General features: G+C 43.2%; 1 protein-coding gene across 1 annotated transcript in view; it reads left to right on the top strand.

Annotated features, from left to right (window-relative positions):
* The window catches only part of LOC111655510 (titin-like), a 174,811-nt gene that overhangs the window by 3,070 nt on the left and 149,314 nt on the right, over window positions 1–22,427 (top strand). Inside the window, 28 exon segments of the mRNA XM_087174153.1 lie at window positions 1,550–1,653; window positions 2,862–3,065; window positions 3,342–3,629; window positions 4,372–4,457; window positions 4,539–4,759; window positions 5,050–5,296; window positions 8,557–8,838; window positions 10,110–10,223; window positions 11,778–12,035; window positions 12,758–12,820; window positions 12,913–13,171; window positions 13,473–13,545; window positions 13,760–13,969; window positions 14,279–14,421; window positions 14,596–14,741; window positions 15,390–15,617; window positions 15,736–15,977; window positions 16,066–16,298; window positions 16,386–16,550; window positions 16,666–16,834; window positions 17,103–18,799; window positions 18,884–19,162; window positions 19,636–19,902; window positions 20,384–20,656; window positions 20,747–21,010; window positions 21,313–21,573; window positions 21,707–21,967; window positions 22,160–22,423. Coding sequence (XP_087030279.1) covers window positions 1,563–1,653; window positions 2,862–3,065; window positions 3,342–3,629; window positions 4,372–4,457; window positions 4,539–4,759; window positions 5,050–5,296; window positions 8,557–8,838; window positions 10,110–10,223; window positions 11,778–12,035; window positions 12,758–12,820; window positions 12,913–13,171; window positions 13,473–13,545; window positions 13,760–13,969; window positions 14,279–14,421; window positions 14,596–14,741; window positions 15,390–15,617; window positions 15,736–15,977; window positions 16,066–16,298; window positions 16,386–16,550; window positions 16,666–16,834; window positions 17,103–18,799; window positions 18,884–19,162; window positions 19,636–19,902; window positions 20,384–20,656; window positions 20,747–21,010; window positions 21,313–21,573; window positions 21,707–21,967; window positions 22,160–22,423 — 7,288 coding nt within the window. The 5' untranslated portion in view covers window positions 1,550–1,562.

Raw genomic sequence — 22,427 nt, 5'->3', positions numbered from 1 at the left:
GTGGAGGTGGGTAGGTGGCAGGGGGCCCTAAAAACCCCTGCCCCCCTCCTGTTCACACGTGCAGTGAAACCTTCCAGAAGCTTTTACGACAGTTTTACGAAGCTGTTTGTCTTTAAGGAAAACAGAAACAAATTGATTTGATCACAGACTCACTCTGTGTTTGTTGTTGTTGTTGTTGTTGTTGTTGTTGTTGTTCGTGTTGTCATTTTTCATTTTGTTCAATCAAGCTGAAACATGAAGATTTAACGTTCAGTCAGAGGTTTGGTGTCTGATAGTCACTGAGTTTTCAACTGATTCCTTCTTTTTATCATTTAACTGTCACAATGATCAGAGGAACATGTCATGACATATAGGTAAAAAAATGACATTATTTTAACTTTTAATTTATTGTCTTTACTTTAAAATAATATACTTCTCTTAGAAGTAAAAGTTTTAAAAAGACTGAAGATGTCATTGAAATAGAAACAGACTGAACTTGACTTCAGCTCATCTATAAACTCAAATAACCTGGTTCAGATCTCAGGGCAGATCTCGGGTCACATCTGAGATCAGATCTCGGGTCAGATCTCAAACCCCGCCCCCTGACCTTTATAGATCCTGGCCGGCTCACCTGTCTTACCCCTGTCTCTGTCTCTGTGCTGAGTGAAGCTGCAGTGTCTGGTTCAGAGACTCATGTTGGACGTCATGACAACGACACGTGTCACTCATGGTCTGGAGCAGGTGGTGTGAGTGTTTCCTGATCACATGACTCTGAGGTTCATCACATGATGTCACCCCACAGGAGCAATGTGGCCGCAGGTTGTTTTTTCAGTTCCTTGAATCCATGGTTACGATGTGTTCAGTCAATGGCATATAGGTCTTGGTTAGTCCTGCTCCCCGATGATGTCATTGAGATGTCAGTATGTACAGAAAACCTTCAAAATAAAACCCTGAGCTGTGTCTGTGTGAATATGAGTCGCTGCCAATAAACCACAGTTAACAGATCCAGTCAAAGCTCAGACGATGGAGAACATGATGTTGCACTTTGTTTACTGTGTTCCTGTGATGAAGGTTCAGCCTCCTCATCACGTGACGTTTCATGTCTTCATGATTCATTTTGAATTTCCTGTTTCCACTGTGTGAGTGTGAACTTTTAAGATGTGGTTGTTTATCAGGCAACGAGGCTCTGTTCAAAGACACTATCCCGGTGCATTATGGGAAACGTGACCTGCAGTCTCAGGATATCTCCACCTCTGCTGCTGGACTGGAGCTTTTCCAGTCTGCAGCGAAAACAGAGAGATCAGCTGATCCACTGAATCTGTCTGATCCTCTAATCAAGGATTCTTCAGTGCCATGGAGTCAAAGCATCAACAACTACAGCTCCCATGAATCTTTGGGAGACTGTAACCTGAGCCTTGACAGATGCAGGTGTCTATTTATGGAGAGAAGGGTTAATAGGATGATGGTGTCTGCTCCTGTGTCTCCTGGACCGAGTCGTGCCTCCTGCTGGGATCAGCTGATGATTAACAAACATTTCATTAATCACTTTGTTTGTGTCTTTGTGCTGCAGGCTGCCGAGCATCATGTCAACACAAGCACCAACGTTCACACAGCCGCTACAGAGCGTCGTGGCACTAGAGGGTAGTGCCGCCACGTTCGAGGCTCAAGTTAGTGGTAAGAAACATCTGGACTCGTCCAGACCAGAACCTTTCTAGACTGGACTTTTCTCTCTGAAACATCTCAGTTTGTGTAGATGTGACTTTCTGTGTTTGTTTATGTGATTCACTGACTGTAAAGATGTTTTCACATGTTTCTGTAAATTTCAACCTAAACTCACATTTAGTTTTAAACAGACATTTGACTTTATTAATCTTGAATTAATCCCAAACTTTACCAATTACAATTTCTGAAGTTTTTTCAATTAAATTCCTTCATAAATTTTTATTGAAAAAATAAATTTCTTATATTGGTCCGTTTTTTTTCTTAAACTTTTGACTTTTGACTCTTTTTTTCCCAGACAGAACTTTAATCTGAGATTTAAACTCCTCAGGAACTGATTTTTTTATTTTACGTTTGATGTTAGTCAAATTTTATTATCAATAAGATAAAAAATCTAAGATTTTAGTATTATTTAAAAAAGAATCATATCATCCTTAAACATTAATACGGAAGCCGAGAACGGCCATGCCCCTTTTTTATTTTTGAACAGTTTTTTTCTTTTTTTTGGCACTGTTTTCTCGTTATAACGACTTATTATTTCGTTATCTCGATATAACAAAGGTCAGGTGTGATGATTGCTGCCACCGGCTGCTTCCGGTTGAATAAATGTTGTTAACGTTAACATTACCTTAGCTGAAGCAGCCGGTGGCAGCTCGTGGACTGAAATGAGGATGGTCCGATCCAGCACACAATCATCACACCTGACCTTCGTTATATCGAGATAACGAAATAATAAGTCGTTATAACGAGTGCCAAAAAAAAGAAAAAAACAGTGCAAAAATAAAAAAGGGGCATGGCCGTTCTCGGCTTCCGTACATTAACTTGAATATCACATTCACGAGATTTGTTTTTAAATCTAACTAAACTATAATTCTGTTCTGAGATTAAAATCAAATATTTTTCAACAAATTCTGACATTAAAATATTATTTATATTTGTGATAAAATATTTCTTGAGATAAAATATTTCTTATATTTTTCAACAAGTTTAAACTTTAGTGTTTAAATTTATTCTCAAACCTTTTAAATCAGAGAATATTTAACCTGAAAAATCAAATTTCAAGTCGGAAGTTGAATAGAAACAAACTGAAATAATTCATTTGACAGTGTCCGCCATCAGTTTACCTGTAAGTTAGACCGGTCTGGCTCCTCTCTCCTCTGCAGGTTCTCCAGTTCCTGAGGTGAGCTGGTTCCGTGATGGCCAGGTTCTTTCCGCCGCCGCTCTGCCCGGCGTTCAGATCTCGTTCAGCGACGGCCGCGCTGTTCTGAGGATCCCCGCTGTGACCGCCGCACACAGCGGAAGATTTTCTGTCAGAGCCACCAACGGCGCTGGACAAGCCACAAGCACCGCCGAACTCCTTGTTACAGGTGAGGCCGCAGGTAGACTGAAACTCCTGGTTACAGGTGAGAACATGAAGTGGGTTAATACAAAAATACTTTTACCTTTTATACCTGTACCTTTTTTTTTTTACTGAACTCGTTCCAAAACAGAGACATGGTTTTATTTTTGTCTTTGTTTCTGGCTTGTGTACGGACAGTTCTTACAAAGTACACATTTATAAACGTGGTGTTCCAGTGTATCAGTACTGATTAGCATCTGACAGGAGTCACGATATAACGAAACATCGACACTTTCCTACTCAGCGGAGACGGCGCCTCCCAGCTTCCTACAGAGACTGCAGAGCTCCACAGTGAGACAGGGCAGCCAGGTGAGGCTGGACGTCCGAGTTACAGGTATCCCCGCACCTGTGGTCAAGTTCTACAGAGAGGGAGCCGAGATCCAGAGCTCGGCCGACTTCAGGATTCTCCAGGACGGAGACCTGTACAGTCTGCTGATCGCTGAGGCCTTCCCAGAGGATTCTGGGACTTATTCTGTGACCGCTACCAACAGCAGTGGACGGGCCACCTCCACCGCAGAACTGCTGGTTCAGGGTGAGGACTTTTAAACTGTCTGATATTTTTAACCGTTGTAGCAACTAAATCAAATTCATACCTAAAAGATGAGAAATCTTGGAGTTAGCTTCCTGAGAGTCCAGTTCAGTACAGAGGCAGGTTCAGGGGTTAGCTTAGCTTAGCACCTAGCTTCAGCAAAGCCCAAATTGTACAGTGTGTTTCCAACAAACCCTCCTGGTGGTGGTTGATCCCCATGTTAAAGTTTAGATTTAAAAAAAATATATATATAACATGATTGGCTGATACCACTCAAGCCAAATTCAATCCAAAACACCAATTTGTTTTATAGAAATGTGTCAACTTTATTTTCTCAGGTGTGTTTTTGCCAAAATGGAAGAAGGAAGTGAAATTCTCAAAATTTAAAGGGAAATTCAGCTGGATTTGAAAACAGAATGAGAATCATTGTGTGATTTTCTGTCAAATAAGAAGAAAACAAATTTATTTTCTTTCTCTCTTATTATTATTTTGTGAAGTATCTTTCAGGACCATCAAATTATTGTTAATAAAATAGAAATTAAATATAAGAATTGTTTACCTCTAATTGAATAAGATTTTCAACACTGGACCTAATAAATTAAAATAAAATAACGACATCAATCTATTGAAAAAACACTGTATATACATTTGAGTTGTAACCATGTGATTCAGAGAACATTATAATATGCTGACAGTGAGATGATGCTGATAATTACATGAATTTGATCCACACCTGTGTTTTCAGGTGAAGAAGCCGTTCCAGCTAAGAAAACCAAGACAGTGATTTCAACCTCTCAGATTTCACAATCCCGTCAGACCAGAGTGGAAAAGGTACAAACACTCAATTTTAAATAATCACTACACAGAATAAGTAAATTTTAAGTATGAGACATCCATCTCATCTCCCCTCAGAGGATGGAGGCCAGTTTCCAGGCCTCCGCCATGATGCAGATGCAGGTGGAGGGCGCCGAGCTGACTCAGCAGCTGGCTCACAAGACTCCGCCCAGAGTTCCTCCAAAACCCACATCCAAGTCCCCGACCCAGCACTCGCTGGTCGCCAAGGTGACCGGAGGACGGCAACAGTCACCATCACCCGTCAGACACGTGAAGGCGCCCACGCCCACACCAGTCAGGTGGATGGAGCCTTTTCTGGTCATGCTGGCTTTTGTTTATTTAGATTTTATTTTAATACATTGTTTCAGAAATGTGTTGTTGTATTCTACCGCTCAGGGCCACAATAGCCACCAGCTTTTATTTGAGAATTTACAGTCAAAGTTTCAGAGGATTATTTTGCTGTTTGTAGAGAGTCAGTGTGAAATCTGGAGTAGCTCAGTGACGTTCAGATGAGCGAACGGGGCGATGGTGTTATTGGAGCTTGGCCCTCTGGCAGGCCTGTAACGTGACCTCCCTCCCCTGTCTGCAGGCCTGCCTCTCCCACTTCAAGACTCTCAGTCTCCCCAATCAGGCCGGTCAAGTCTCCCATCACCACGCGCAAACAGGTGGCTGTCGGCGCTGATGTCCTGCCACCCTGGAAGCAGGGAGACTACATGGCCGAGGCCAGCTACACCAGCATGACCAGTATGACCAGTATGACCAGTATGACCAGCAGCACTGTCACCCAGCTGGGCCAGGAGCAGCACTGGGAGCAGCAGGTCACCGGGGTCAAAGAGGTGAGGGAGGGGCCACAAGGGGTCCGGGGATCCATATTGTCACCTGATGGTCAACGAGTCCAAGGAGCAGTTTGAGAGACATGGAGGACGGACGGTGTAGGACACACTTTCTAAAACTGTGTTTTTATAAAACATCCGTAAAGATTTTCCTGTAGTATCCAACAGATCCAACATTTTAGTTCTTAGCTGCAGTTTTACCTTCAGCATCGTGTTGGAGCTTCATCATATTAAGTTGTGACCTCCACCTCCAGAGGTTTTCATCCACCCAAGACATTAACTCCTTTAGACCGTCCTCCTTTTTGTTGAACAAACTGCTCCTGAGCGTCACTGCTGAACTTTCAGTTGTCACATGTGACACAACATGACGACATCTTTTCATCCAGGTGGTCTGAACCTCTCTGGCGGTCTCGTTACACCGCAACACAAGGAAACTTGAAGTACTGTCTCACTGTTTCAATGTGACTAACCAACATTCAGAGGCAGCAAGATGACGACAACACAAACATTGCTGTGTGACCAACGATCAGCCCTGTGCTCATGGCAACAGCAAAAGAAGCTGTAACAAACATGTCCATCATCTAATCCCACTGCTCCAAAACTTTCACTGTTTTTCAACCCAGATCTCCTTTAATCAGACCAAAGGGGTCCTGCTGACCTCTCTGGGTACTCTGTACGAATTTCCATCCATCCATTTTCTACCGCTTATCCTCCTCTAGTAGGGTCGCGGGGGGGCTGGAGCCTATCCCAGCATCTTTTCGGGCGAGAGGCACCCCGCCCTGGACAGGTCGCCAGTCCATCGCAGGGCAAACACATAGAGACAGACAACCATTCACACTCACAGCCACACCTATGGTCAATTTTGAGTATCCAATTAGCCTAGTCCCCATTTTGCATGTCTTTGGACTGTGGGAGGAAGCCGGAGAACCCGGAGAGAACCCACACTGGCACGGGGAGAACATGCAAACTCCACACAAAAAGATCCCATGGCCGAGCCGGGACTCGAACCCGGAACCTTCTTGCTGTGAGGCGACAGCGCTAACCACTGCACTGTACGAATTTCATCACTGAAATCCCATTTTTATAATTTGTCTTTCATATTATTGTTCGTTGCAGCATCAGCAGTAATGCGGACTTGGTGAAGAGGGAGCTGAGCCGGAAGGCAAAGCTCTCGATTTACCAGTCAATCTTTATTCCGACCTTCACCTGGGGTCATGAGCTCTGGGTAGTGACCAAAAGAATGAGATTGTGGTTACAAATGGTCAAAATGAGTTTCCTCTGCGGGGTTTCTGGGCTCAGCCTTAGAGACAGTACAGACGCTTGGAGTAGAGTTGCTGCTCCTTCACGTCAAAAAAGCCGATTGAGGTAGTTCGGTTATCTGATTAGGATCCTCCTGGGCGCCTTCCTTTGGAGGATTTGGCACGTCCAACTGGGAGGAGACCCCAGGGTAGACCCAGAACTCGCTTGAGGGACTACATATCCCATCTGGCCTGGGTACGCCTCGGGGTCCCTCAAAAGGAGCTAGAAAGTGTTGCTGGAGAGAGGGACATCCTGAAAACCCCGCTTAGACTGCTGCTTCCATGACCCGACCACACATAAGTAAAAGAAAATGGATGGATAGAAGGATTCTTTTTAAATGTATGTCAGATGAAATGTCTGGTTCGAAGGTTTGGGTTGAAAAACAGTGAATCTCATCTTTAACTCATCCGTCCTACAGTCCGGCCTCTTCCATCTCTTTTCCATCTCTTCAGTATGAATGTTCTTGCTGCTTCTTGCTTTGTGACACTTTCTCAACCACTTCATCTGATCACAACTTAAAACCAGAACGTCAAAGTGAACTTTTTCATTTGGTTATCAGCCTCAAACTATCAACATGGATTCTGAATCATTTGGAAGACAAGATGACTCGGATTTTACCCAGAATGCAGAGGGAATGGACGACAGCATTACGAGCCACGAAGAGATGACATGTCACCCTAACTTGCATCATTCTCATCATCTGAACTCGAACGGTGATGAGTTTAGCACAGGTCTGGGAGGTGATTGGGAAAGTTTTGATGACAGAGATGCAACTTCCATCGAAGCAGATTGTGGGGCTTCTGAGAGTCATGTGATGATATCAGAGTGTGAGCCGTGTTTCAGTCCGTCATGCATCAGTGAAGATCTCTCGTCTGTCTTTAACTGCGAAGACTCGTCACCTGTTTCAAACGGAGAGCACATCCTCCTCAATTCAAGACGTCATAACCGAGACATCTGGCCCGGTTGGTCTGAAGAGAGTCCATCAGGTTTTCGGCTCGAGGATGATGCAAACCAAGATGGCTGCCCGGCGGTGCAGCAGCCTGAGGAGCAGGTATTTCTTGATGCAGCACAGTCGCTCCTCTTCTTTTTTGAGCACGTTCACAGAATCTTTTTTTGAGTTGTTGCCCACAGGGTGGTTGTGGTCATGTCACTTCTCTTGACCTGCAGTTATTCCTCTATTCATGTTTGTTTCCTTTCAGCTGATTTTACAGTTTTATTTACTGCATGTCAAACAGATGAGCATGTGTTGTCCTCATCAGATGAACATGAGTACATTTACACACACACCAGTATCCTGTCCATGACCTCCCATGGATAAATTATAGACTATTATCATGACTGCTGTTTCTCTGACAGTGGACAGATATGTGTTCACAACTACCAGGATTATGATCTGGTCCAGGTTTCAGTAACAGTGATACTGCTGTAGGTGTACAGGTACTCCATCAGTTTTGGTGTCTTTACAGAGACAGGCGGATGTTGAAGGGTAAAATATTCATAAAAATATTTATTGAGATTGATAATTCATCCCCTAACACTTTTACGCATCAATTAATTTATTCTGTTCCCTTGTTTTAGTCATTCATGCCCTTGAATACTTTAAACTGTTGCCTTTCAGCTGGACATCTGGAGTCCGGCCATGGTTAGCCTAGCTTAGCATAGAGACTTGAAGAAGCGTTAATGTAACTCCCGTTTAAAACATGCAGAAGAGGTGGAAATAAAGTATTTCAAGAAATGTGGAACTACTCCTTTAAATGAAAATCGTACGTTTGGAGGTGGTAGGACAGATGGAGGCAAGTTGAAGATGGTGTTAAGGGAGGCAATTAATCGAGTATTTCAAGTGCACAAATGAATAATTTGAGGGATGTAATTACTAAAATGAAGACATGTCCACCTACCTGTCTCTGTACCGCCGTCCTGCCATGGATGTCCTGAAATCTATGTGCTGCTGGTTGTGTCTCCAGGCTGGGGGAGGGAAAAGAGCCGGGGCGGTGGCCAAAGTGGTTGCCGCCGTTGACCTGGCTCGTGTACGTCAGCCCATGCATGTCGAGGGCGGTCGAGCTGAAGAGGAGGAGGCCGTGGAGGCAGAATTAAGGCAGCAGGGCATCGCCACCGCCGCCGCTGCCGCCTCCACGGCTGCTGATGAACAGTATCAAGCCGGATGGACAACAACAAGAGTGCAGGCTGGCCAAATGCTTACTACTGCTCAGGCGTTTGCTCCTGAACCAACCCTGGCACTGCCTCAGGTTAGATAGGCCTCAGCACCAACAAACACAGAAACAAGATTTACTTTTATTCAGAATCTTGTTTTACCACACTGGCAAACAATTTTTCAGGTTTCATGAAAATGTTGAGATTCTGTCACAACAATGCAATGGTTCTATGAGGTCAATTAGATATTATGTAACAGTGGAACACTTTTAAAGACCATAGTGGACTCCCTGGTGTTGACATATAAATGATAACACAACCTATAAACAACGACTATTAAGTAAATTATCAAATAAACTCAGGAACACCGTCTGAAAATTCACAAGAGTAGGATATTTATTCTTGCAGCAAGGGAACAAGTTACACACAAGAGCTCGCAGTGCAAATGTTCAAAGAATATAAGATTCACACAGAATTTATACACAGAACATATGAGACTGACCTCACATCTTTGCTGAAATGAGAAAGACACAATAGAGACTCGATTCATGCCTTATCATAGCTAATGATGACAGTGAAGAAGAACAACGAAGGTCACTGCGCTCCTCTCTGACAACACCTGTCTTAAAAGTAGACACAATAATAAAAAGTTCCATTCAGGATAATACAGTTTCCCTTTAAGATGGTTATGATTATCATAAAGTATCACAATTTTTCCAACATTTCCCTCCTGTTAGTACTTTATGAACCTCTAGTAAATAAAAACTCTTCTTCACAGATTTTCATAGTGTACTTCATAGTTCGTTCACCCATCATCACAAGGCACTTTTTTTATACAATACTTTCATCATCCTCATCAGTTGGTATGTGTTGGTACATCATAGTTTTTGTCATGGCGGTATCAATCAGCCTTTGGCTAAGTCCTCGTAGACATCTTATGCAACCGCAGACAGAAAGAAGAGCCGCTGAAACTGCAATAGAGACTAGAAAAGAAGAGATAATACAGTTTTCCTTTAAGATGGTTATGTTTCTCATAAAGTATCACAATTTTTCCAACAACGACATAATCTCAAATGTCGATGAAGAGACGATACTGACTCTCACATGTCCTCAATGATGACAGATGTGTCAAATGACTGTAAAATAAAATCATGTTGTGAGTGAAACTTCTAGAAAATAAGCAAAATTATTTGCCAGTGCTTTAAGATAAATTTCTTGATAACCTCGTCATTAACTGCAATACTTACAGGAAAAAAGTAATATTCTAAACATTTATATTTGTGTTCATTTATATACTGTCCATATATATTGTCTTACACTCTTCCTGAGGTTGTAACGCTCTTGTGAACTCTGTTGGTTACTCCAGATTCAGAGAGCGACAGAAATCTCCTCCCACGTGGACACTGGTCTCGCCCCGTCCCCAGTTCCACATTTCACAGTTTCTAAAGTTTCTGTCCCAAAACCTGAGTCTAGCTCTGAGGTAAGAGAGGCAACATCAGGCAAGCAGTAGAAAATAATCTGCACAGACAGAGGGAAACTTAAAATATGTGGACTGACAAATAACACTTTAATTCAATGCTGAAATAACACAAAATATATTTTAGTCAATAATCCAATCTGTGACTGACCCTTCACTAAGCCCCGCCCCCCTTAGTTACTGTTGCTAACAATGGCTGTGTTTTTGAGATGGATTGATCAAAATCGAGTTCCTCAAAGAAAATTTAGAGACAGACTGAACCCACTTGAGTTTTATGATGAATTTTTGTCAATATACCAGTTCACAAAGGACACTATTTTGAAGCTGAACAGGGGGATTGGGCCAACTGTTAATCATGGCAGAGATAGAAACGGTGCTGTACCACCGATATTCCAACTCCAACTTACTCAAAGGAGGAAACATTTCAGCTCCTCTGCCGAAGCCTTCAGGAGGGCTGTTAAACTAGCAATTCTTTAGCTATCTTGCACCAATGTGACGTTTTGGCCCCTCTCTTACTAGGTCCTGACAGCATGCACATTATTTATACGTATTATTTAATTATTTTAATTTTGAAATGCACACTTGTCCCTATTGATTAAACTCAGTTTAAATTCTGTTTAAATAAATAAACTTGGCTTTACTAAACCGAGTTTAATTTGAATTGGTGCAACAGAGCTTGGCCTCATTTTAAACCTAGTTCTACTAAACTCTGAATAGAGCTACTTTTGGATTAAATTAAACCTTGTTGGTGCAATCCAGCTTGAAAGCAGCTAATTATCAGTTTGCTGAATTAACTACTGTAACTAACAGATCTGATCACCTGTATCAAACCTGACAATTTATTGAAGCCAACTCCTGAATTGGTTCAAAACTTAATTTTGAAATGTTTCCAGGGGACCCATTTTAAGCAAGGGGTTGTAAGTATGCACTTGATGGCTATATACATGATGTTGTGTAGTGGACATGGAAATAAAGAAACAGCATTGTTCTAATATTGCAGTGCACATTATTATAGGTTAGTATTGTATTAGTAAGGAGTTTGATAAATCTAATACTTCTCAAAATCCAATAAAGATCAGAATAGATAGGTAGTAAAGAAAGGGTTTTTCTGTTTTTGATTGTCAAAATTACTCAACACTGCATACTGCTTGTACCGGGAGCATCTCTGATTAGAGCTCCATGTACACTGTTAAGATATGATTGGATTATTGCTGTTTGGAAGAAGGGTTTAGCAAACAGTCCATTGGTTATTACTGCTTGCCTGAACTTGTTCTGAACTGCTGTGTAAAAGTGATAAAATAATGTCTATAAAATAACACAATGAATCCACCTTTAACCTTGTTGTTCTTCGCTCCCTTAATCAATAAACACTTAATCCAGTAAACCACTTATTAATCCAGCTTTATTTAAAACTCCCTTCATTTCCCCATCGTAGTTTTAATATAACTAATAAACTGTAGACCTCTCCCTGTGCTGTGGTTTAACACAAACCAATCAAACAAACCAACGTATTCTTTTGATGATGGTGTGGCTGTTCCTCCTCTTTGGGTCGATCAGGTTTCCATCGCTGGCTCAGCCATCGCCACTCTGCAGAAAGAGTTATCTTCATCCTCCGCCGCGGCTAGAAAGATCATCAGGCCTGTCAAGTCTCCCAGTCCATGTAGAGTGGCAGAGACCAGAGTGACGCCAGAGCCCATCCCTCCACCGTTCAAAGACTTCTCTGAAAAATATCAGAGTCGTCTTGGCACTGAGTTACAGAGGGGGGTGGTGAGCTCGGGGGGCATGGAGAGAGTATATGAGGACTGGGCAGTCCAGGTTTGTAATCCGGTTTTCTTGGGCTGGACCTGAACAGGACAAGAAAACCTGATGAGTAGATGCAGGTCAGATAACTTCTATAAACCAAACCACACATAAAGAATCAGTGTTTTCATCTATCAAAGACTTAAGTAAAGAGCAGGAGATCTCAACAGCTGTTGGCCTGAGTGCTTTTGTGGTATTCACATGATGATTACCAATATTTTAAATGACCTCTGGTTTTTATTGTAGTGCCACTAACTGGCCAAAAAATCAACTTTAGGAAATATCAAATCAAAGGGGCAGAGCTCCCCAGAGCCTGAATGCTTTTGGTTTCAGTGACCCTAGCACCAAACTTTATATTTGTATCCCCACTACTCATTGGGCTAAAGACTAGCCAAAGAAAATGTTGTGTTCACACTGTGGTATACAGTGAAGTCTAGTTTTTCAGACGTCCGGTTTTCTTGATTTCTGTGAAAATCCAGGATAAATATCACTCTAATAAAAATATTAACATGCTGGTCGATGCTATTGACAACTTCATTCTCACCTCTTCAGCCCATCCAGCCTCCCCTCCATCTTTCTGTGCTGCATCATCTTTTCTTCACATGTTGGATGTGAACAGCAAGTTCAAAGTCTTGTCCTGTGTGTTTGTTATGTTGTGTCCATGTTGGTGATTTTAGAAAAAGGTGCATTGTTTTGCTAAAAGCTTTTGTGCTAATGAATCTGTGACTATATGACAGGTGGTGGAAGTAGCAGCTGTACCTTCTGCAGGTGATGGCGTGGTCCCACCCACACTGATGTCTGTAAGTAGCATGGTCCTCCACAAAACCACAAAGTATATCCATGCAGCTTTGGGAAAGTGACATTTTCTAAAAGTGTTGTTTTTTGTATGTAGGGCTTGAAAAACACAAATGTGACAGAGGGTGAGTCAGTGACACTGGAGTGCCAGATCAGCGGTCACCCCGCCCCCGTCATCATGTGGTTCAGAGAGGACTATAAGATCGAGACATCCATTGATTTCCAGATCAGCTACGAGAGTGGATTTGCCCGGCTGGTGATCCGTGAAGCGTTCGCTGAAGACAGCGGACGCTTTACCTGCACCGCCACTAATGAGGCGGGAACAGTCAGCACCTCCTGCTACCTGCTCGTCCAGGGTCAGTGCCAACCGTAAAACTGCCGGAAAAGCAATGAAGAAAAGAATTATCGTTTTGTAGCATACTTCACAAATACAAGTTCTCTGCTTCCTCCTGCAGTTATTTGTTGAGACCCTCATGGTCACATTGTGGGGCCTCTTCTGTTTTCATTTTATAATTTACCCTTTACTAAGTCCTGCCCCCTTTACTTACTATTGGTACATTGGTTTATCTTTCCATTATCACACTGCAGGCACAGCAACAGTAACTAAGTCCCACATGGTGCCTTCCTATTGAGACTAACTCTGTCTTCCTTTTTCAGTGTCTGAGGACATCGAGAGCAGAGAGGAGATCACTATCGTCACCGAACATGTTGAAACTGCTCAAGAGAAACTGTGAGTCACTCAAAGCTCCTTTGAAGTTTGCTAGAGAAACCGATATAATACAGGTTGATAAAAACAGTCTACACCTGATCAACACTGATCAAAATGCAACTCAAGAAAAGATTCTTCAATTAGTATATTTCTACATTGTTGAGACTTAAAGATAGCTAGCAGCTAGTGGTACAGCTTGGCCATGGAAATACTAAGAAAAGATTTTTATTTCCAGAGTAACCGAAGAAGCCAAAGAAGAAACCATTTCTCAGGTGAGCGTGGCCGAGTCAGATGCTGCTGCCGCTGCTCCATTTTTCATTAAGAAACCTACTGTTCAGAAGCTGGTGGAGGGAGGAAGTGTTATATTTGAATGCCAGGTCGGCGGAAGCCCAAAACCACACATCATCTGGAAGAAGAGTGGCGTACCACTCACTACCGGATACAGGTATGTAATATCTTCCTTTGTTGCATGTGGTTGGTCATCTTCCTCGAGCTTGCACCAAAGATGAGCTCTTACCTGATATCGAAATGTCTCAGATTTAAAAACATAATATCCACTGTTTCTAAAGCTCCACCTTTAGGCCAAACTTTGAAATTTTTGCTCAATTTCTGGCAAGACAAAATGTAAAAATAGATAATTATCCGAATGAGGTTTGTTCATATCGTGTCTGTAATTAACACTGCAGCCTGCAGGGGTCAGTGGTCATCTCTGAGTAAACTATAAACTATAACTATATCCTTCACTGTCCACCAGATACAAAGTTGCCTACAAGAAGGAGACTGGAGAGTGCAGGTTAGAGATCTCCATGACCTTCGCTGATGACGCCGGAGAATACTCTGTGTTTGCCAAGAACCAGCTTGGAGAAGTCTCAGCCTCCATCAATCTGCTGGAGGAAGGTACGTGACCATTTGCATCAATAAAATCTACCATCCTGATGTAGTGAGACGGGTGAGCAAGGAGGAAAAGAGATCAGCCTAGAGGAGAAGTTATGTCAGGAATGTCAGGAAACTCAGTCAGTGAAATAAGTTGCCTGAGCGCACATAACGCAAAATGCTTTGTTTTGTTAACAGAGGAATATGAAGCCTACATGAAGAAAGAGGAAGCATCCTTTAAGACTGAAGTGACAGCCATGGTGCAGGAGCCCAAAGTGGGAGATGTTCCCCCAGTTGTTGTTACAACCACGGAGCAGATGACCACTACCATTATCTCAGGACAGGTAAGAGCATTATTAGTCATAGATGGAGCCTTGTAATAAGTTTTGGACAATGTTGGTATATTTATCTATATGGCCAAATTAACCCACTAGGGGGGCACTGGTGCAAACTTTACTGCCATTGCCACCACCACCTGAGAATGGTGTATGTGTCCTTTCATCTTCAAAGGTAAGAGATTTATACAGGGATAGGCATGATGGTGATTAAAGGAAAACATAGATAATTAAGACATTTAATTTTTGATACACTGCCCTTCGATAAGACCTTATTTTTAGGTAATAAGGCAGGACTTCCGTCTTAATTTAGTGGTGAAAAGTCACAAACAAATTTGCCCTTAATCCAATAACCACAAATTATAGACAGTAATTCTGAGGGTTTAGGGGCCCTGGGGTAGTTGGCCTCTTTACTGGGTTGATAGTCTTCATTTTAAATGTGCTATCACAGGGGAAAGGTTACAGCACTATGTGGAAGGACATGCAGGAAACAATGCGTTAAGTCAAGTCATTAATAAGTTTAAATAGTCGAAATACCTATAACCTATAAAAGAGCTCTCCCTACTACTTGGCTGGCAACCAGGACCCATGTTTTAATGATTAACTGATGGTGATTTGATAGTCATGGTTACATTAAACATCTCGTCACATTTGCAGGAATTCCATCTTTCTGCTATCGAGCAGAGGATAATCCAAGAGATTGAGCTCCGCATCATGAAGATTACCTACAGAGAGATCGTGACAGAGGATGGAGAGTTGATGGTGACTGCTGCCCCCACAGAGGCCGTGCAGCCCGCCTTCGACACTCCTGTCAAAAACTACAGGATCATGGAAGGAATGGGCGTCACTTTCCACTGCAAGATGGCTGGAATGCCGCTGCCCAAGGTACTGAATACTTGATTAGTTTTCTGTTTAATTGGCTTTGTTCAACTAAAATAAACATAGATTGGGGAATTGCACATTGAATCCAAAGTGGTTTGACAATGACACTGTCTTCTGCCAGATTGCTTGGTACAAAGACGGCCAGCGCATCAGAGCTGGCGACCATTACCAGATGGAAGTTCTTCAGGATGGACGAGCCAGCCTTCGCTTGCCCGTCGTTTTGCCTGAGGATGAGGGCGTGTACACCGCCTTTGCTACCAACTTGAAAGGAAATGCCGTCAGCTCTGGAAAGCTCTACGTGGAGGCATCTGGAGCTGCACCACCTCAAAGATACACACCACAGCCAGCAGTGCAGAGGATAAGGTAAGGTTTCACTAAAAAGACAGAGAAATACATATAAAGTTTAGAATCATGAACACCTGGGTACTGATGATGAATACTGCTTCCTTAGGTCCACATCTCCTCGTTCTCTGAGCCGCTCTCCTGGTCGCTCCTCCAGCCGTTCACCTGGACGTTCTCCCGCCCGCCGGCTTGATGAGACAGATGAGGCTCAGTTGGAAAGACTCTACAAACCTGTGTTTGTCATGAAGCCCTCCTCATACAAATGCTCTGAGGGGCAAACGGCCAGGTTCGACCTGAAGGTGGTCGGCAGACCCATGCCCGACACATACTGGTTCCACAACGGTGAGTAAAACATAGATGATATGCTCACGAACCATGTCCTTGAAAAATATTTACTTGTCTCACAAAATCTGTTGATCACTTTCTTAGGACAACAAGTGGTTAGCGACTACACGCACAAGATAGTGGTCAAAGAGGACGGTACTCAGTCATTGATCATTGTCCCAGCCATGCCGCAAGACTCTGGAGAGTGGACGGTTGTGGCTCAGAACAGAGCTGGACGCTCATCCCTCTCCGTCACTCTCACAGTTGATGGTAACATTGTGTTTATTTTTGGATATTCTGTGAACTTGAACCTGTTATAGAAGATAACTGTGGACATTTGATGGCTTTGAGGTTGCTTGACAATTTCTTTTTTTTGTTTTCTCAGCTAAAGAAACTTTGGTGCGACCCCAGTTCACTGACAAGCTGAGGAACATCAGTGTAAAGCAGGGAACTCTGGTTGAATTGGCTGTTAAAGCCATTGGAAACCCCCTGCCTGATATTGTCTGGCTGAAAAATAGTGACATTATCACACCACACAAGCACCCGAACATCAGGTACGTGTTAAAAATGAAAATGTTGACAGTAAACTTTAGGTACAACAGATATTCAGATCTTTATAATGATGACATAATAAGATGTTAGCTGCCACTACACAAAGGCAAACAAAACTCTTCAGAATTTGGCAGTGGGCAGGTAGCATCGAATCAGTTTGCATTTGTTAGAATGGAACAAATATATTCCTCAAAGCAACTGTAATTTTTCAGTGTAGTAAAAAAAACTCAAATATTAAAGCTATTCTAACATAAGAAATCCATGTTCCAGAATTGAAGGAACCAGAGGAGAGGCCAAATTCCAGATTCCCTCAGCAGCTGGCCCAGACAGTGCCTGGTACACAGCTACAGCCATTAACAAGGCTGGTAGAGACACGACTCGCTGCAGAGTCAACGTTGAGGTGGACTATGCTGAACCCGAACCAGAGAGGAAGCTCATTATTCCCAAAGGAACCTACAAAGCCAAAGAAATCACTCCTCCAGAGGTAGAGCCTCTTCATCTACGATATGGTCAAGAGCAGTGGGAGGAGGGCGACCTTTACGACAAAGAAAAGCAGCAGAAACCGCTGTTCAAGAAGAAGCTGACCTCTGTTCGCATGAAGCGTTTCGGTCCAGCTCATTTTGAGTGCAGACTGACCCCTATTGGTGACCCCACCATGGTGGTGGAGTGGCTGCATGATGGCAAACCCCTGGCAGCCGCTAACAGGTTGCGCATGGTCAATGAATTTGGCTACTGCAGCCTTGACTATGAAGTTGCTTACGCTAGAGACAGTGGCGTTATCACCTGCAGAGCCTCAAACAAGTTTGGAGTTGACCAGACCTCAGCCACCCTGATCGTCAAGGATGAGAAGGGTCTTGTTGAAGAATCACAGCTTCCTGAAGGCAGGAAGGGAGCGCACAGAATTGATGAGATTGAGCGCATGGCTCATGAGGGAGGACCCTATGGAGTCACTGCTGAAGAAGAAACTGAGAAACTGAAACCTGAGATTGTACTTCTTCCTGAACCAGTCAGTGTTATGGAGGGTGACATTGCACGATTCCGCTGCAGAGTGACCGGTTATCCAGCACCCAAGGTTAACTGGTACCTTAACGGACAACTTATCCGCAAAAGCAAGAGATACAGACTTCGTTATGACGGTATTTACTATATGGAAATCACTGAAATCAAATCCTATGATTCAGGAGAGGTCAAAGTCATGGCAGACAACAACCTGGGCTCAGCGGAGCACACTGTGAAGCTGGAGATTAAGGAGAAAGAGGACTTCAGAACTCATCTGCGCCGTGCTCCTGAGGCTAAGGCAGCTGAGGCTGCACCTGAGCTTGGAAAAACACCATTCGAGGTGGTGAAGGCTGAGAAACATGCAGAGGATTCTCACCTGAAAGAGGTGGTCAAGCTCAAGAAAGCCCATAGAATCGTCCATGAGAAAGCCACAGAGGAGACTGAGGAGCTGAGGAGCAAGTTCAAGCGCAGGACTGAGGAGGGCTATTACGAGTCCATCACCGCGGTGGAGCTTAAGTCACGTAAGAGGGATGAGTCCTATGAGGATCTGCTGAAGAAAACAAAGGAGGAGCTGCTCCATCGTGCCAAGGAAAAGGAGGAGGCTGAGAAGAAGAAGGAGGAGGAGCGCCTCAAACTTACAGCTAAACCTCTAAAACCAGAGAGGGTCAAACTCTCAGCCAGTATGGAAGCTCCAAAGATCCTCGAACGTATTACAAGCCAGACAGTTGCACAGGGTGACGAAGTCAAGTTCAGAGTCAGAGTCATTGGCAGACCAGAACCTGAGTGTCAGTGGTTCAAGAATGGTGTTCAGTTGGAGAAGTCTGATCGTATTTACTGGTACTGGCCTGAGGATCACGTGTGTGAACTGGTGATCAGGAATGTCAGAGCGGAGGATTCTGCTAGCGTCATGGTCAAAGCTTCAAACACTGCTGGAGAGACTTCAAGCCATGCTTTCCTGCTAGTTCAAGGTAACACAACTTTGTAAAATGTACCTGTAATTCCACATCCAAGTTGTGTATTTTCTAACAAAGGTTTTGTTGTCATTTTTGCAGCAAAACAAGTCATCACCTTCACACAGAAGTTGGATGACATCAACGCCAAGGAGAAGGACACTATGGCTACCTTTGAGTGTGAGACCAACGAGCCTTTTGTCAAGGTCAAATGGCTGAAGAACAATGAGGAGATCTTCTCCGGAGACAAATACAGGATGCACTCTGACAGAAAGGTTCACTTTCTGTCTGTTCTGATGATTAACATGAGGGACGATGCAGAATATACCTGTGTGGTCATAGATGATGACGTCAGGACAACTGCTAAGCTTAATGTTGAAGGTGGGTTTGCTAACAACTGGACACTGATGTAAATCTGAACACTGGTTCAGACTGGTGCTTAAAAACAAACTTAATCTTAGCCTCCATTGAAAAAATTGCAATCCTCTTTTAGTCTTGCAGGGAATATTATGAAATATTGTTGTGTTGTAGTGTACTAACAACTTTTAAATGTATACACTATTTAGAAACCTTAAGGTGTAGTGTCCTTAAATCTGGCAAGTTAGGTCAATGCTTTATAAGAGCAGATGTGCTTTTTGTTTTTCCACTCTCTTATGAAAGAGATACAGCATTGATATGCAAGTACCATATGTGGGGACACTGTCCTTGCTAACAACTTAACACTTGATCTGCTCCCTGGTGCCTTGTCTAAGGTTTCAAATGTGCATTTCTGTTACCATTATGTCCAAATATATGACTCACTTTTCACCAAAACTGTAGACACTGATGTACCACCTGTATTATGCAATAAACAGGAGCTCCCCTGGAGATACTTAAGCAGCTGGAGAGCACAGAGGTGCCAGAGACATACTCCGGAGAATTTGAGTGTCTTGTGTCTCGTGAGGATGCAGAAGGCAGCTGGTTCTTTGGAGAAAAGCTGATATCTCCCAGCAGTAAATACGTCATGTCCTCCCGTCGTGGAAGACACACCCTGTCTGTCAAAGACGTCAAGAAGGAGGACCAGGGAAAATATACCTTCAAAGTGGGCGAGTTCAAGACAAGTGCCTCACTCAAGATGAAATGTGAGTTTTGGAAGTAACTGTCTTTACTATGTCTTTACTCATTTTTTCTTTTGCAGTCAGTTTACTGTTTTCTAATCTCATTAAAATCTGTCAATTCATCCAACACTGACAATCATTGGTCAGATTCCTTTGAAATTTGTTATAGAGGTCCCCGAAAGGTAAACCCTAAATAGTTTCATTTCCTTGGGGATTTTCCTGCAGTGTCACTGTTGGACGGGATTTTCCCTAGCTCTGAAAAAAAAAAATCTGCCATTAAATGCACTGACATTCTTGCACACCAACAGAGGATAAATCCTTATGACATTACTCCTTATGAGATTACTTGTGGCACCACAACCTACCTCATAATGATAATACCTAAATCTTCACTATATTTTTCCATCTGCAAATTTCATATACTGGGGTGTAAAAAAACAGTAGACTCTCTGATCTTTATTCTTGATGTATCCTGGTACCTAACAGGCTTCTCTTGATGTTTCAGTGCGTCCAGTAACCCTGATGCAGCCTTTGACAGACCTGACGGTCTGTGAGGGCGATATTGCTCAGTTGGAGGTGAAGTTCTCCCAGGAGAATGTTGAAGGAACCTGGATGAAGAATGGGCAGCCTGTCACAGCCTCCAACCGTGTCCACATTGTTATCGACAGACAAATCCACAAGCTCCTGATTGAAGACACCCACAAGGACGACTTTGGAATGTACTCATTTGTCGTTCCTGCTCAGGAGATCTCAACCTCCGGAAAGCTGGTCATTCAAAGTAAGTCCTCTCAGACGCATACTGCTTTTTAGAGAATTAAAAATTCCAAAATAAAATGTTAAAAGGAATACTTTTGATTTTCAATTGCAGCTATCGGTGTACTGATCCCACTGAAGGACACTCAAGCCATTGAGGGCACCAAGGTTGTCTTGGAGACCAAGATCTCTGCTCAGGACATCAGCTCGGTCAAATGGTACCACAATGACCAACTGGTGACACCCAGTGACCGAATCCAGATGGTGGCAAAGGGAGCCAAGCAGCGTCTGGTCTTCAACAGGACCTATGCCTCAGATGAAGGACACTACAAACTGGTTGTTGGCCGAGCCGACACCAGCTGCAAATTTACTGTTGAGAGTAAGTTACACAAGAAATGACCGAGTGAGGTTTAAGCATGTGTTGACTTATAAAGAACAAGAACAGACTAAATAAACAATTTAATATTCATTACTTTCTGTCCTACCTGGACAGTTAATATGCTTACAGCTCCATTTGTTAAACACTAATTATATTTGTGTGAAAGAGAGGGTCAACGTTTAATGACCACCCTTAAAAAATGATTACCCTAACATTAGCCCTTAATAATTATCAATGTGAATATGAAAGATGACTAGATGATCATTAGCTAACTGCCTTTAACTCTTGTTCCATCTGAACAGCTGTCCAGATCGTGACCCCAATGAAGGACAAGGAGTGCTCTGAGTCTGAGAATGTCACCTTTGAAGTCGAGGTTTCTCACCCGGGCATTGATGCCTTCTGGACCTTCAAAAGGCAACCGCTCAAAGCTGGCTCCAAGCATAAGATGGAGTCCAAGAACAAACGCCACATCCTGACAGTCATGAATGCAATGAAGGATGAGGAGGGCGAGTACATGTTCGCAGCTGGTGAGAAGATGTGCAGTGCTTCTCTCACTGTAACAGGTACGGCGGGTTACATTTTGTCAATAAAGTTTTACAAAAATTATTCAGCAAGTCTGGGGCTGCTTTATATAACAATACCTTGTAGAGTTGACTGAAACAGCGTTAAGTGAAAAGAACTATGTCCTTTCACCAGGTGGTGCTATCAGGAAGCCTCTCCGAGATTTGGTGGTGGCTGACTCCCAGACTGCCGTGCTGGAGTGTGAAGTAGCCAACCCGTCTGCAGAGGGCAAGTGGCTGAAAGATGGCCAGTCCGTTGATTTCAACGAGAACGTGGTGAGCGAGGTGAAAGGCGCTGTCAGGCGCCTCGTCATCATCATCACAAAAGCCACTGACATCGGAGAGTACACCTATCAGGTTGCCACCTCCAAGACCTCAGCCAACCTGAAAGTTGAGGGTAAGTTCAGGTTTTATGAATCAAACAGTAGTCTGTTTAAATCCCTTATAAAGAAGCCACTGATCATAGATGTGTCAGAAGGTATTAACAGCAATGAATACTTGTAACCCCCAGGTTGAGATCGACTGATCTAAAGCACCCACTAACAGACATTTCCAAACACTGTATTGACAATGATGTTTGTCCCCACAGCTGTGAAGGTCAAGAAGACCCTTAAGAACCTTAATGTGGTCCAGACTCAGGAGGCTGTGTTCAGCCTGGAGCTGACCCATGAAAATGTGAGGGGAGCACAGTGGATCAAGAATGGTGTTGAGATTCAGCCCAGTGATAAATACGAGATCAAGACTGAAGGCACAGCCCACACCCTAAAGATCAAGAACTGTACCGCACAGGACGAGTCTGTTTACTCTTTCAAACTGGGAAAACTGTCTGCAAGTGCCAGGCTGAATGTTGAAAGTAA

Source organism: Seriola lalandi, unplaced genomic scaffold (assembly GCF_002814215.2).
Source record: "Seriola lalandi dorsalis isolate HSWRI2012SDOR001 ecotype SW California unplaced genomic scaffold, Sedor1 jcf7180002054321, whole genome shotgun sequence".
In the NCBI taxonomy this organism is placed as follows: domain Eukaryota; kingdom Metazoa; phylum Chordata; class Actinopteri; order Carangiformes; family Carangidae; genus Seriola; species Seriola lalandi.
The sequence above is the reverse complement of the archived record's forward strand: the minus strand, read 5'-3'. Positions and strand labels throughout refer to the sequence as shown.